Raw genomic sequence first — 15,530 nt, 5'->3', positions numbered from 1 at the left:
TAAAACTAAATTAAAAACTACTAGGCTATTTGTGTTCAGATTTTTAAAAGGGTGTATGTTGTTAAAAATTGCTGGAAATTTTTCTCCAGCATACAATAACAGGCCAAACTATAAAGTCTTAAAAAAATAACAAAAAGATTTAAAGTATTATTTTCTTTTTCCCTGAAAAGACTGTGTCAATATAAAACGAACAGAAATTAATTAAAAACTTTTTCACAAAATAAGTTTTTCAAAGAAAAGTAAAGAATTGAACCAAAGAATTAGACCAAAAATGAGCGAAAACAAAATCAAATAATCTACCAAGCGTGAAACTACCACAAATCAGCATCGATAAATAAATGAAACCCAGAACGAACAGAAATTACAATAAATAACCGAGTCAAACTCAAAACGAGCAGAAATTAACATAAGTTGAGCTCAAAACCCCTATGCCTTCCCAAGGTCAGAACATAATTTCCACTTTACTGAAAAAAATATAAATTTTTTTACTTTTATAACCTTAATAAATCAAATAATATTAAACTGACAATTAAACTGTATATTAAACTGACAATGAACATTCATTTGTATTTTTTTTTCTGTAAGTGCAAATTATGTTCTGGCCTTGGGAAGGCATAAAAACGTTTAAAAACAAGCTCTCAAAGCTAATCTTGCCTTCTTAGCAGCCAGCCTAGAAGGTCTATTCGTAATTGGTTGAGTGGTATTGTTTACTGTTTTTTTAATATAATTTGTTAAATTATTTTTAATTAAATTTATGTATAAGGCATTAAGTAAGTATTCCCCAAATCCCTATTTAAAAAATATTATTCTTTAGTTTGATCCGAATTTTAATTGTCTCTCGAACAACCTGTTTTATGCCTTAATCATTGCTAATAAGCAATGATTAGCAATGGCAGTTAGTGAAGGATTACAATTAGTGACTCACCCAGCTTCTGGTACCAAGAGACATCGTAGATCACTTGTCGCTTAATTTACTTGGTATTTTAATGATTATCACTTTAGAAAGTATTTAATGTTTGATTTGTTCATTTCATAGATTTGCCTGTAAGTATTAAGGTGCTGATCTTTATGTTGGGTGATATACACTTCATTGTGTAGCCTACATGACGTACCTTCGCTAGGGTTTGCAATTTTGATTAATAACACTAATAATAATTTATATCTTACCCGCTTGCAAAAGGGAAAAAAGGGGATTACAAAAAAGAACAAGAAAGAAATTATGACTAACACAAATAACAAGATAAATAAGCTGAACACAAACAATAAACAAAAATAAGAAAACATGGAAAATTTAGTAAAATAGGTGGATAAGACGGCTATTAGGATTGAGTCAGATTGGCACATCATCATTCAAATTTGAACTTGATATTTCCTTGGAGAAAATAATATCTTTAGTTAAATGCTGACGGATTAACTCTCAGTTCCGAAATGATTTTGGTAAGTAGAGTCAAAGTTTACAATAGGAATAAACATCTGTCCTCATCCTCGTTACGTTTCCTTTATTCAAACGCATGTAAAATCCAACACAAAATAAAACAGAATGGTCACAAAAACTCGAATACATGTCCACACTATGCAATAATTTTAGAATGCTCTAGTTTAAGTTTGTCCTTAATATCCCCAATTTTTTGAAAATGAAAAGAACTTACAGAATTACAGACATAAATCCCTAGCTATCGAAAAGAGGGGACTTGTGAACTACAATCCAAAGGATGAGACGGACCAGCTTCATTAAAATTAGATATTCACAATTAGCCATAAATAATTTCTGAGACTTCACTGGCGAAGCATGAGAAGATAAAAAAAAAAAAAAAAAGACGAAAAAAGAAGATATTTACTGCCAGTGAAAATGAAAATGTAATGCAAATCTTGTTCATGTTTTCTTGTCTTTTTGAAGGTGGTGTGGACCATGCAAAGTACTTGGGCCCCGACTAGAAACTTTATTGTCAGAATTCAAGAACGTAGATTTGGCAAAGGTTGATATTGATAATCATGACGATATTGCAATGGACCATGAGGTAAGAGCAGGGTCGTTACTAGCCAAAATATTTGGGGGGGGGAGAGGAGCGAGGGATTTTACCAACTGGCTGGTTATTTTTACCGATTGTTTTTATAAATAATTAACATAATGTCCGTTTCGAACGCAAAATCACTTTAAGAGTCGGTAGAACCGCTAAATTTACCGACCGAGAATGAGATTTCGGTACATATCATGTCACTATTTTCATGCTCTTTATTTAGCAAAATGGAAAATTGTGGCACCATCTGTAAAATCACAGCAGGAGTCGGTAAAACTGCTGCGCTTACCGACCAAGTTCAAGTTTCAGAAGATGTTTTGTCAATATTTTTGTGGTCTTTATTCAACCGAATAAAAATTTTTGGCGGCGTTGGAAAAATCGTGGTGCTTCGAGCCACGATTTTACCGACTTATTTTTTTTTAGCGAGTACCCAAAAACATTGGGGGAGGTGTTTCACCTCTCCCCGCACCACGTGACGGTCCTGGTAAGGAGGATCTTTGGTCTAAAGGTTATTTGAAGATGGCTGTTAGGATAACTCGTTGCATGGGTTAAATGAAAGCTTGATGTAGTTTTTTCCCGTTTTTTTTTTTTTTTTTAATTGGAGATATGAACCCAAGCTAGTTAAGCTGTCTTTGTATCTCGAGTAAGAATGACCTAAGAAGAAAATTTGAATGTGAAAAACTTAGAAATAAATAACCAAGAACAGAGGGAAAAGAATTAGTGTGACACCTATGAAGAATAAGGCTATTTTAAAAACTAAAGGAAGTCCAAATAAAAAGAATTTAGACATGAACAGTCCACAAAAATGTATATACACACACGGGGATTGTGGGAGATACTTCCTTGAAATAAGTCTAAGAAATATATTGGGAAAATCTGAAATTTGTATGTTCTGGTGGATTAAGACTCCTGAAAAAAAGTTCCAGTTATGGAGCATTTTGCAACTATGCCATTAACGGAAGGTCACCAGTTATTAGAAATAAAATATATTTAAAATAGGTTATGCTAGTCTTTTCTCAGGGTTTGAGGATTATTGCCCGAAACATTTTGTTCTTACCAACATGTTCTTCTGTCCAACATCGAGATATTATTTCCACTGATGTGATCAATATGCGGTTAAATTGAAAAATTTGGTCAAAGTGATGAAAGACTTGAACGTCTAATTAGAGTAAAGCCAAGACTGATAGTCTCTGTGATAGGCAAACCTAGCATTACTTTTTCAGCATTGTATAAAAATGACTATTTTCACTTCTTCGTGATATATTATCATTCTAGGGCAGGACCAAGGCAGATAGGCATGCAGTAAGGGTAATTAAAATTGTCTATCAGTTCCATGAGCCATTTGTAGGTAATTGGAGATCTAAAAATGATTAAAAAATTTATGTCCGACAATGTCCACAGGACTTTCAGAAGAGTGGGTGACTGATATTGTTAATGTTAATATTATATGGGCTTTGCCTCCTGGAAAAGCCAACTGGAATCGCTGTGGGGTTACCGAGATTTTTGGGATGATTCATGACCGACAATGTCCGCTGGACATGAAGGCGAACGACGACTGAGATTAAAACACAAAGCATACTATTAGAACCACCTTGCCCGATACCCCTATAAACGAAACTTACAGTCCCTTTGCTTTAACAACAAGGAAAATCCATATGCTTGAAAAGCTACAAAAGTGGCTGCAACCATAGTATTCTGCATCAAAGGTATCATTTTCATTGCTTTTTTTTCCTCTGCAGCTTGCGGGGCACTGGAACATCATAGGGAGCTGTTTAATGGCTCATTTTAAAGGAAATTGATGTATTTAAAAACGTTATGTAATTTACAAAAATAATTTTAAAATAGAATCAATTTTTCACGAAAAATTGCATTTTTGTCTAACACAGGAGTAGCTAGCAAATGTTATTAACATCGTCTTCCATGCGAAGATCAAATTAATATCTTTAACATTATAAATTGCATGTAGATTTAGTTGTATAAAATGTAGTATTTTTTTAGGGTTTTAACAAAAAATCTGATTTGTCAAATGAAACCAGAATAGTTCCTGATTATATAAAGGATCTGTATTGTTCAGCATAAATGAGGACACCAATGACATGGTTTTAGACATGTTTGAAACCTAGTAACGAACAAACCACGGTATATAGTAACTAAAAGTTAATATGAGTAGCATGGGGGGGGGGGGGGTAATACTCTGAACGGCCAGTACCCCCTCGAATCCCGGCACTTTTTTTTAAGACCACACAGAACGGCAATTCCCCCAGTGCTGCCATCTACATAACTAAAATCATAGATGGCATTATTTTTAACTATAGTTATAGCTGGCGATAGGTTTTCTTTTCCAACGACACATTTTTTTAGCTTCTAAGCAGTTTTTCCAATGAATTTATGAATTTCTTGTTTAACATTATAAATAGCATTTGATTTAGTTGTATAAAATGTAGTATTTTTCTAGGGTTTTAACAAAAAATCTGATTTGTCAAATGAAACCAGAATAATTCCTGATTATATAAAGGATCTGTATTGTTCAGCATAAATGGGGACACCAATGACATGGTTTTAGACATGTTTGAAACCTAGTAACGAACAAACCACGGTATATAGTAACTAAAAGTTAATATGAGTAGCATGGGGGGGGGGAATACTCTGAACGGCCAGTACCCCCTTTGAATCCCGGCACTTTTTTTAAGACCACACAGAACGGCAATTCCCCCAGTGCTGCTATCTACATAACTAAAATCATAGATGGCGTTATTTTTAACTACAGTTATAGCTGGCGATAGGTTTTCTTTCCCAACGACGCATTTTTTTTTTTTAGCTTCTGAGCAGTTTTTCCAATGAATTTATTAATTTTTTGTCTGGAATTAAATTAAATTCCAAGGGACTGTAAGTTTCCTGTATAGGGGTTTCGGGCAAGGCGATTCTAATAGTATACTTTGTGTTTCAATCTCAGTCGTCGTTTGCCTTCATGTAACCCCACAGCGATTCCAGTTGGCTTTTCCAGGAGGCAAAGCCCATATAATATTAACATTAACAATATCAGTCACCCACTCTTCTGAAAGTCCTGTGGACATTGTCGGACATAAATTTTTTAATCATTTTTAGATCTCCAATTGCCTACAAATGGCTCATGGAACGGATAGACTATTTTAATTACCCTTACTGCATGCCTATCTGCCTTGGTCCTGCCCTAGGATAATAATATATCACGAAGAAGTGAAAATAGTCATTTTTATACAATGCTGAAAAAGTAATTCTAGGTATGCCTATCACAGAGACTATCAGTCTTGGCTTTACTCTAATTAGACGTTCAAGTCTTTCATCACTTTGACCAAATTTTGATATTGATCACATCAGTGGAAATAAAATCTCGATGTTGGACAGAAGAACATGTTGGTAAGAACAAAATGTTTCGGGCAATAATCCCCAAACCCCGAGAAAAGACTAGCATAACCTATTTTAAATATATTTTATTTCTAATAACTGGTGATCTTCCATTATTGGCATAGTTGCAAAATGCTCCATACCTGGAACATTTTTTTCAGGAGTCATAATCCACCAGAGCATACAAATTTCAGATTTCCCCAATATATTTCTTATACTTATTTCAAGGAAGTATCTCCCACAATCCCCGCGTGTGTATATACATTTTTGTGGAGAGAGAGAGATAGAGAGAGAGAGAGAGAGAGAGAGAGAGAGAGAGAGAGAGAGAGAGAGAGAGAGAGAGAGAGAGAGAGAGAGAGAGAGAGAGAGAGAGAGAGAGAGAGAGAGAGAGAGAGAGAGAGAGAGAGAGAGAGAGAGAGAGAGAGAGAGAGAGAAACAAAGACAGGCGAACAGACGCTCAGACACAAAGGCACAGAGAGAGAGACAGAAACACAAACACAAAGAGACAGGCAAAGAGATTGCCAGACAAACAGAGAGAGAGAGAGAGAGAGAGAGAGAGAGAGAGAGAGAGAGAGAGAGAGAGAGAGAGAGAGAGAGAGAGAGAGAGAGAGAGAGAGAGAGAGAGAGAGAGAGAGAGAGAGAGAGAGAGAGAGAGAGAGAGAGAGAGAGAGAGAGAGAGAGAGAGAAACACAGAGAAACAGGCAAACAGACGTCAGACACACAGGCACAAAGAGAGAGAAAAACAGAAACACACAAACACACAGAGACAGGCAAAGAGACGGTCAGATACACAGCCACAGAGATGAGAGAGAGAGAGAGAGAGAGAGAGAAAAAGAGAGAGAGAGAGACAGAAATACACACACAGAGACAGGCAAACAGACGGTCAGATACACAGGCATAGAAAGCGAGAGAGAGAGAGAAAAAGAGAGAGAGAGAGAGACAGAAACACACAGACAGAGACAGGCAAACAAACGGTCAGACACAAAGGCACAGAGAGCGAGAGAGAGAGAGAGAGAGAGAGAGAGAGTGACGCAGAAACACACACACAAGAGGTAGAAACACTATGGCATTGGTGCAGCAGAAAGCCTGTCTTCTCTTTACCTTCCGTTGAATGCTAATACCCGAAAGATGGGGATAGGATTTATCAACAGGTAACGTGTTATCCGCGCTGTGAGCAAGAAGTTGACCCTCGTTGTTAAATATTACTTTCAGGCATGCATTATCTTTAAGCACTATCACCTCTGGAAATTTTATTCTACTAGATCCACCCTCAGAAATGTCAAATTTTTTTGGTAGTCCGAAGAAATTTAATCTCTCACTCTCATGAAAATGCTCACATACATTTCCAATGGTGTCACCATTAGTGCTTGTTTCGTAGTTCAAATATTTGTCTTTGTCACCATTCAATGCTACGATAACTCTATCACGTGCACATAATTCCTTAAATTATTTCACCTTCATTTTTTTATTATTGCTATTATTCTGTTCCATGATGGTATCTGTTGGTAGACTACCAACACAGTTCATATAATTATCCAGTATGATCATTCCCTATCTCACCCATTATAAAAACCCGGACCGGAGTGCGAGTGCTCCAGAGAACGTAGAAACATAGGCGGCATCAGATCATTTCACGGGTAGACAAGTCAGACGCGAAACAATCGGAATCAAGTAGAAACCCGCTATTACGAATAATGCACTTAGTAACCATTTCTCATTGATAGACGCAAACACACTGATCCATAACTGCACGAAGAAGTGGGAGGAGTTTTTTGTTCGCACTGAGAACGAACACCAGAAATGATCTGCGATAAGCTTATTGGATAATTATGTGAACTGTGACTACCAATGATACTGTTAACGTTAAGCGATGCTTTGCTTTTCATTGAATTGTTTTTAATTTCCTTGGCGATGTTATATAGCAATTCCCTTTTTATTTTACCCTCGATTTCACTGTCTATTATCACATTATTTTTACATAGGTAACAGTTCCGACACACAGACAAGAAGTAATCTGTGACATCGATGCTGGAGTACGCCTGCCTTGTTTTTACGGTCCGTTGAATGGTAATACTAAAAAGATGATTATATGATTTATCAACGGGTAACGTATTACCAGCAGAATTAGCAAGAAGTTGGCCCTCGTCATAAACTATTAGTTTTAGGCTTGCATTATCTTTAATCACTATCATCTCTGGTAATTTTACTCTGGTATAACTACCACTATGAAATTAAATTTTCTCAGTACTCAAAAGAAAAATTATACTTTCACTGTCATAACAACGCTCGCATACATTTCCAATGATGTCACCATTAGTACTTGTTTCGCAATTCAAATATTTGACCTTCTCAGCATTCAATGATACGACAACTCTATCATGTAGACACACTTTCTTGAAATATTTCATCTTTACTTTTTAAAATAAGACGTATGTGTTTATCCTTCCAGTGCACAATTAATACTGACCGAGACACATAAAACGAACCAAGTACTGTCGATGACCAACCACAGAGTAGGGAGTGGCTGCATTAAAAGAATCCAAAAAATCTATGTTCACCTAAGATTGCATGTCAATTTAAGACATGAAAAAAGTGGATAAAATTTCTAAGTTAAAAATAAGTTTGGGGGGACAAAAAATTTGGGGGGGGATTGGGGCCCGGACTTTTAACATGGTTTCAGTTACAATCTTATCACACATTTCATCATTGGTATTATTCTGTTCAATAATGGTATCTATTGGTAAACAATCAATGATAATAGTAACGTTCACCGATGCTTTACCTTAATTTCCTTGGTTATATTATCAGCCAATGCCCTTTTTTAAATTTGCCTGCTATTTCACTGTATATTACCACATTATTTTTACACAGGTAACACTTCGGGCACTGAGAAAAGCTATGTTCTATGACATTGGTGCAGCAGTACGCCTATCTTCTTTTTACCTTCCGTTGAATGCTAATACCAGAAAGATGGCTAAAGGATTTATCCACAGGTAGCGTGTTACCCGCGCTGTGAGCAAGAAGTTGAAACTAGTTGTCAACTATTACTTTTAGGCATGCATTATTTAATCACTATCATCTCTGAAAATTTCATTCTAGTATATCCACCGTATACTAGATCCACCATATACCAGATATATATCCACCATATACATCTTTTTGGTAATAACAAAAAGATGAAGATATAATTTCTCAACGGGTAACGTGTTACCAGCAGCATTAACAAGAAGCTGGCCCACGTCATCAACTATTAGTTTTAGGCTTGCATTATCTTTACGCACATGGGGACCCATACTCATGCGCAAAGCCCTGTAATGGAAAACCAGTGTGCTTGGGGACCATTACATTACAAAAAAAGGATACTGGCCAGCAGTAGTCATTACAATTTTTGGAACCAAATCAAGTGTCATTGGCTATAAAAATAACCAGTGTGCTCGGTACCATTAGAGTACAAAAAAATATGTCTGCCTAGCAATCATCACAAATCACTGTCGTATGTATATACTTGGAATGATGCCAAAAAAGACACCCGGAAACAATTCACTGATAGCATTTACCAAATATCAAACTCCAGTTGAGAAATCGATGACGCAATTAACTTGTTAGGATATAGTGACGTTTAACACCAGTTGGCTAGCACCCGGAAACAAATGCATTGATTGCATAAGATGTATTTCTAAGAACATAATAACATCAATGACTTATTGGCTCAGTTAACAGATACGTCGTTCTTTTACCATAGGAAATCTCAGGTCTCATTTTCGATTCCTACACCAGACAAAAAATTCATAAATTCACCTTTTTTTCATGTCTTAAATTGACATGCAATCTTTGGTGAACATAGTTTTTTTGGATTCTTTTAATGCAGTCGCTCCCTACTCTGTGGTTGGTCATCGACAGTACTTGGTTCGTTTTATGTGTCTCGGTCAGTATTAATTGTGCACTGGAAGGATAAACACATACGTCTTATTTTTAAAAAAAGTAAAGATGAAATATTTCAAGAAAGTGTGTCTACATGATAGAGTTGTCGAAGCATTGAATGCTGACAAGGTCAAATATTTGAATTGCGAAACAAGGTGACATCATTGAAAATGTATGAGAGCGTTGTTATGACAGTGAAAGTAAAATTTTTTTTTTTGAGTACCGAGAAAATTTAATTGTCATAGGGGTGGTTATACCAGAGTAAAATTACCAGAGATGATAGAGATCATAGATAATGCAAGCCTGAAACTAATAGTTTATGACGAGGGCCAACTTCTTGCTAATGCTGCTGGTAATGCGTTACCCGTTGGAAAACCATATAATCATCTTTTTGGTATTACCATTCATCAGACGGTAAAAACAAGGCAGATATACTCCAGCACCAATGTCAGAAATGATATCTTGTCTGTGGGTCTGATCTGTTACCTATGTAAAAATAATGTGATAATAGACAGTGAAATCGAGGGTAAAATAAAAAGGACATTGGTATATAACATTCCCAAGGAAATTAAAAACAATTCAATGAAAAGCAAAGCATCGGTTAACGTTAATAATATCATTGGTTGTTTATCAACAGATACCATCATTGAACAGAATCATAGCAATAATAAAAAATGAAGGTGAAATAATTTAAGAAATTATGAGCACGTGATAGAGTTATCGTAGAATTGAATGCTGACAAAGACAAATATCTGAACTACGAAACAAGCACTAATGGTGACACCATTGGAAATGTATGTGAGCATTTTCAAGACAGTGAGAGAATAAATTTCTTTGGACTACCAAAAAAAATTGACATTTCTGATGGTGGATTTAGTAGAATAAAATTTCCAGAGATGATAGGCTTAAAGATAATGCATGTCTAAAAGTAATATTTAACAACGAGGGTCAACTTCTTGCTCACAGCGCGGGTAACACGTTATCTGTTGATAAATCCTATACCCATTTTTCGGGTATTAGCATTCAACGGAAGGTAAAAAGAAGACAGGCTTTCTGCTGCACCAATGCCTTGGTGTTTCTATCTCTTGTGTGTGTGTTTCTGCGTCTCTCTCTCTCTCTCTCTCTCTCTCTCTCTCTCTCTCTCTCTCTCTCTCTCTCTCGCTCTCTGTGCCTGTGTGTCTGACCGTCTGTTTGCCTGTCTCTGTGTTTGTTTCTGTCTCTCTCTCTTTCTCTCTCTCTCTCTCTCTCTTTCTCTCTCTCATCTCTGTGGCTGTATATCTGACCGTCTCTTTGCCTGTCTCTGTGTGTTTGTGTGTGTTTCTGTTTTTCTCTCTCTTTGTGCCTGTGTGTCTGACGTCTGTTTTCTTGTCTCTGTGTGTTTTTTTCTTTCTCTCTATCTCTCTGTCTCTTTCTGTCTCTCTCTTTCTCTCTCTCTCTCTCCCTCTCTCTCTCTCTCTCTCTCTCTCTCTCTCTCTCTCTCTCTCTCTCTCTCTCTCTTTCTCTCTTTCTCTCTCACTCTTTCTCTCTCTTTCTCTCTCTCTCTTTCTCTCTCTCTCTCTCACTCTCTCTCTCTCTCTCTCTCTCTCTCTCTCTCTCTGTCTCTCTCTCACTCACTCTCACACACTCTCTCTCTCTCTCTCACTCTCACTCTCTCTCACTCTCTCTCTCTCTAGTAGTACCTATGTCTCTGAAAATTCCTTTTCTTGCATCTCCAACTTTTGTATAAATATTCTAAACGTTGGAGTTGCTAGTGTAGCCAAAAATGATGGAAGCATAACAAAGTAATGTAATGAAATATTTTTATTGAAATAATGGTATGTAGAATATCATCATGAAATCATAAAATGAATGCATTGAATCCATTCCAAAAAAAAATAATTTATAATTTTTTCTCTTGACATGGCATTTATTTCATTTTAGGGTCATACACGACTCTTAATATGGTTTCAGTTACAATCTCATCACACATTTCATCATTAGTATTATTCTGTTCATTAATGGTATCTGCTGGTAAACTATCTATGATACTAGTAACGTCCACCGATGCTTTGCTTTCCACTGAATTGGCATTAATTTCCTTTGTGTTATTATCTGACAATGCCCTTTTTTCATTTGCCTGCGATTTCACTGTCTATTACCCCATTATTTGTACTCAGGTAACACTTCGGCACTGAGACAAGATATGTTCAATGACAATGGTGCAGCACCGCCATCTTTCACCCGAAAGATAGAGATAGGATTTATCCACAGGTAGCGTGTTACCCGTGCTGTGAGCATGAAGTTAACCCTCGTTGTCATTGTCAAGTTGTTTCGTTGTCAAGAAGTTGACCATCTCTGGAAATTTCATTCTAGTATATCTACCGTATACTAAATCCACCATATACCAGATATATATCCACCATATACATCTTTTTGGTTACAACACAAAGATGATATGATTTATCAACGGGTAACGTGTTGCCAGCAGCATTAGCAAGAAGCTGGCCGTCATCATCAACTATTAGTTTTAGGCTTGTATTATCTTTAAGCACTGTCATCTCTGGAAATTTTACTCTTGCCTATCCACCACTATGACCTTTGAATTTTTTTGGTATTACAAAGAAAATTTAATCTGTCACTGTCACAACAACGCTTGCATACATTTCCAATGATGTCACCATTAGTACTTGTTTCGCAATTCAAATATTTGTCCTTCTCAGCATTCAAGGCTACGACAACTTTATCATGTAGACACACTTTCTTGACATATTTTATCTTTGCTTTTTTTTAAAATAAGACGTATGTGTTTATCCTTCCAGTGCACAATTAATATTGATCGAAAACATACAATAGACCAAGTACTGCCGATGACCAGCCACAGAGTACAACGGGGGAGGCCGCATAAAAAAAATCCAAAAAGATGTTCAACGGGGATTGCATGTCAATTTAAGACTTGAAAAAAAAGGTTAAAAAACGAAGTTTAAAAAAAGTTGGGGGGAAAAAAAGTAGGGGGACATTGGTGCCCTGGAGGGGGACCTGGGGACCCAAGCTCGTGCGCAAAGCCCGTAATGGTAATGAAAAACCAGTGTGCTCGGGGGTTAACACATTACGAAAAAAGGATACCTGGCTGGCAGTAGTCATTACATTTTTCGGAATCGAAACATTGATTAGTGTCATTGATTATTAAACGAACCAGTATGTCCTGTACCATTAGAGTACAAAATGAATATATCTGCCTAACAATCATCTGAAATCACTGCGGTATGTATATTCTCGGAATGATTCGAAAAAAGGCGACTGGAAAAAATCTACTAATAGCATTCACCAAATATCTAACTCCAATTGAGAAATCGATAACGCAATTAGCTTGTTACGATATAGTGGTGCTTAACACCAGTTGGCTAACGCCCAGATATAAATGCAGTAATTGCCTAGAACGTATTTCTAAGAACATAATAACATCAATGACTTTTTGGCTTAGTTGGCCAACGCGTCGTTCTTTTACGATAGAAAATCTCGGGTCTCGTGTTCGATTCCTATATCAGACAAGAATTTCATAAATTCATTGGAAAATCTGCTTAGAAGCTAAAAAAAATGTGTCGTTGGAAAAGAAAACATGTCGCCATGTATAAGAAGCAAACTAGCCTTCATTGTAGTAGCAAACTAGCTTTAGTTGAGTGAATACTGGATTATCTTAATAAAAATTGGACCATTAACAAACCTGAATGACAAGTTTTTCTTTATGAACAGGATATTTATATTTGATAATGCTTTTGAACGGTGGTTAACTGTTTTTGTGGCTTTTTTGGGCTTATTTCGGACTTGTGACCATGTTTGTCTTTTCCGAATAACAAATATGATGGAGCTTCTGCGTTCTGCGGTGCTAAACTTTGTGCAGTCAAATTTTCAAGTAGGCGTGGATAATGATATTATTACCAAACATGCGACTGACTTAATTTTATGAAAAGTCCATTATGATAGCTAAAACACTCGAGACCTATGGTCTCGAGTGTTCATTGGCGAACGTTTGCCTAGACGGCAAGGTGATCTAGCTAATTACCGTCACATAAAGGATATAATAGAAACCTTTCAGAAATGTGAGTCTGATGATTTTGGTTTGCCTATTTACGTGATTATTTTGTCTACCGAGGTTCCTGTCATTCCAGCCGTTGCATATTCAAGCCTCGCATCAAGGCTTCTAAACATTGACTCCGAACTCAACCAAATCCGTGAGAAAAATTGTGTCTTATGACCTAAACTTCCCTCCTCTTAGTGGCTTGGGGCCCCAGCCAACCATTGATAATCATACCACTAGTGTCATTTCAGAAGTTCCATCTCACCTGAATAATCCTGCAAAACGTCGTGATGTCGTTGACCTTATACCTGGTCATGGATGTATTTATGACATAAAGCCCTCCGACGATAAATTGGTGGCGTGAATTGATCAGACTGCTGCTAAGGACTTTTGCGATTTTGTTCCCTCTGTAATAAGCAACTGTGAAGTAAATGCAACAAAAGTTTATAAAATGCTTTAACGTGGGCATGGTAATTGGTTGCGGCCATATTAAGGATGCAAAACGAATTTGTAAAACGTTTGCTGCTAAAGTGTTTTTCGAAAATGCAATTGCTCTTGCTAATGCGCTGAAGCTTCGCGTGAAAGTTGGGTATGAGGTTTCCCGAGTTCATGGGTTCCAGCGTCCACCCAGATGCTGTTTTAACTCCCAATTGCCTAATCACCTGAAGGCCACTTGTGATAAACCTAAACGTTGCTCCCATTGTTTAGGAGAGCATGAATCGTCACGTGATTCCCCGTGCCAGGCTACCCCCAAATGTGTTAATTGTCATGGCGATCTCTGAAATGCCGAATCCTTTGTAATGTTGTAGCTAAACGTTCTAGTCAGCTAAGAAAATGACTATTAGAATTGTATTTTCTGTATACTCATTCAACATTAACGGAACGAAAGATAAGTATCATTGTTTGAACCAGAAACTATCTACTTTAGACATTTTGTTTCTACAAGAACACCTCTTGCCCTTGGCGAGTTTGAACTCCCTTCAGAGGAGTAAAAATGCTTGGTTTTCGCTAGAAGTGCTAGCAACATTTTCGGGAGACCTTCAGGGCTGCCAAAAGCAGAAACTAGTCCCGCTATCACCCGTGTGTTATCGTGAATGTGATTATTTTATGGCAATCCATTTTGCTAACCTAGTTCTTATTAATATATACCTCCCTTGTGACCAAAGATCCTTTTCCTCTCTAACAAAGTATACTAAAGCTTATGCATTGCTAAAGACCTTTCTTGTTAGTGTTGAGAGTAATGGATTGGATTGGGTCCTGTTAGGCGATATGTAAACTTTACCTCAGCACGGACTGATTTATTTTTGGATTCGCTACCTAATGGTTATCGAATTTTGGATAAAGATGCATCCCATTCATACATACATAATAGTGGTTCATTGTCTGATATCGATCACTGTGTTGTTTCTTCCGGTATTTCTATTAGAGATTTTCACAGTGACCAAAATGAACGTGATTATGACCATCTGCCCCTTTCAGCCACCATCACCATCAATACGACTCGGGCTGAACAGGCCTTATGTACTAATTAACAAACGTATATGACCAAGCGAGACTGAAATAAAGTGAATAGGCCTCTATATCTATCAACCCTTGGTCTTCTTGTGTCTACGATTAAAGTTCCGTTTAATTTGCTATGTACCAGAGTTATATTCCCACAAGCTCGAGTTCAGCTCATTATATATGACAGCCAGATTGTATCCTGCCTGAAAAAAGCTGAAGAAGTGGCTGTCCTGCTTTGCTGTTTTTAGCTTAAGACTAGAAGTTCAATTTGGAAATTAGACCCTGGTTTAAAAATTGTAAAAAATCGTGCAAAATTCTGGCTAGAATTTGGGTTGCTTGTGGCCGGCCTTTAAGGGGTCGCCTTTTTTACATTAAACAGTAAACGAAGTTGGAATTTAAACAGTATCTTCGTAAAGTAAGGTACAATGGTGCGGAATTTCTGAAGACCTCTAGTCACTGGAAACAAGTGATTAATGTTGCGAAAATTTGATTCGCCTCCTACTGCCGATTGAATCCCCAATGCCTCTTGGATTAATCATTATAATAAGATTTTTAACATTATGAATTATGCGGTTCATTCTCAGTTTGCTATCCTGTTCTTATTTTTTACTTGCGAGAATTTCCCAAGGCCATGTGCCTCCCGTTTCTGC

At 36.9% G+C, this 15,530-nt stretch overlaps 1 protein-coding gene across 1 annotated transcript in view; it reads left to right on the top strand.

Moving 5' to 3' along the window:
• LOC148956646 (thioredoxin, mitochondrial-like) overlaps positions 1-15,530 on the top strand; it is a 73,461-nt gene that overhangs the window by 22,628 nt on the left and 35,303 nt on the right. Inside the window, exon 2 of the mRNA XM_089096017.1 lies at positions 1,898-2,018. Coding sequence (XP_088952143.1) covers positions 1,898-2,018 — 121 coding nt within the window. The remainder of the gene's footprint in view (positions 1-1,897; positions 2,019-15,530) is intronic.

This window comes from Artemia sp. Qi Xiang Cuo, chromosome 1, assembly GCF_049724085.1.
Source record: "Artemia sp. Qi Xiang Cuo chromosome 1, ASM4972408v1, whole genome shotgun sequence".
Lineage (NCBI taxonomy): Eukaryota > Metazoa > Arthropoda > Branchiopoda > Anostraca > Artemiidae > Artemia > Artemia sp. Qi Xiang Cuo.
This window is presented reverse-complemented; position numbering and strand designations above follow the sequence as displayed.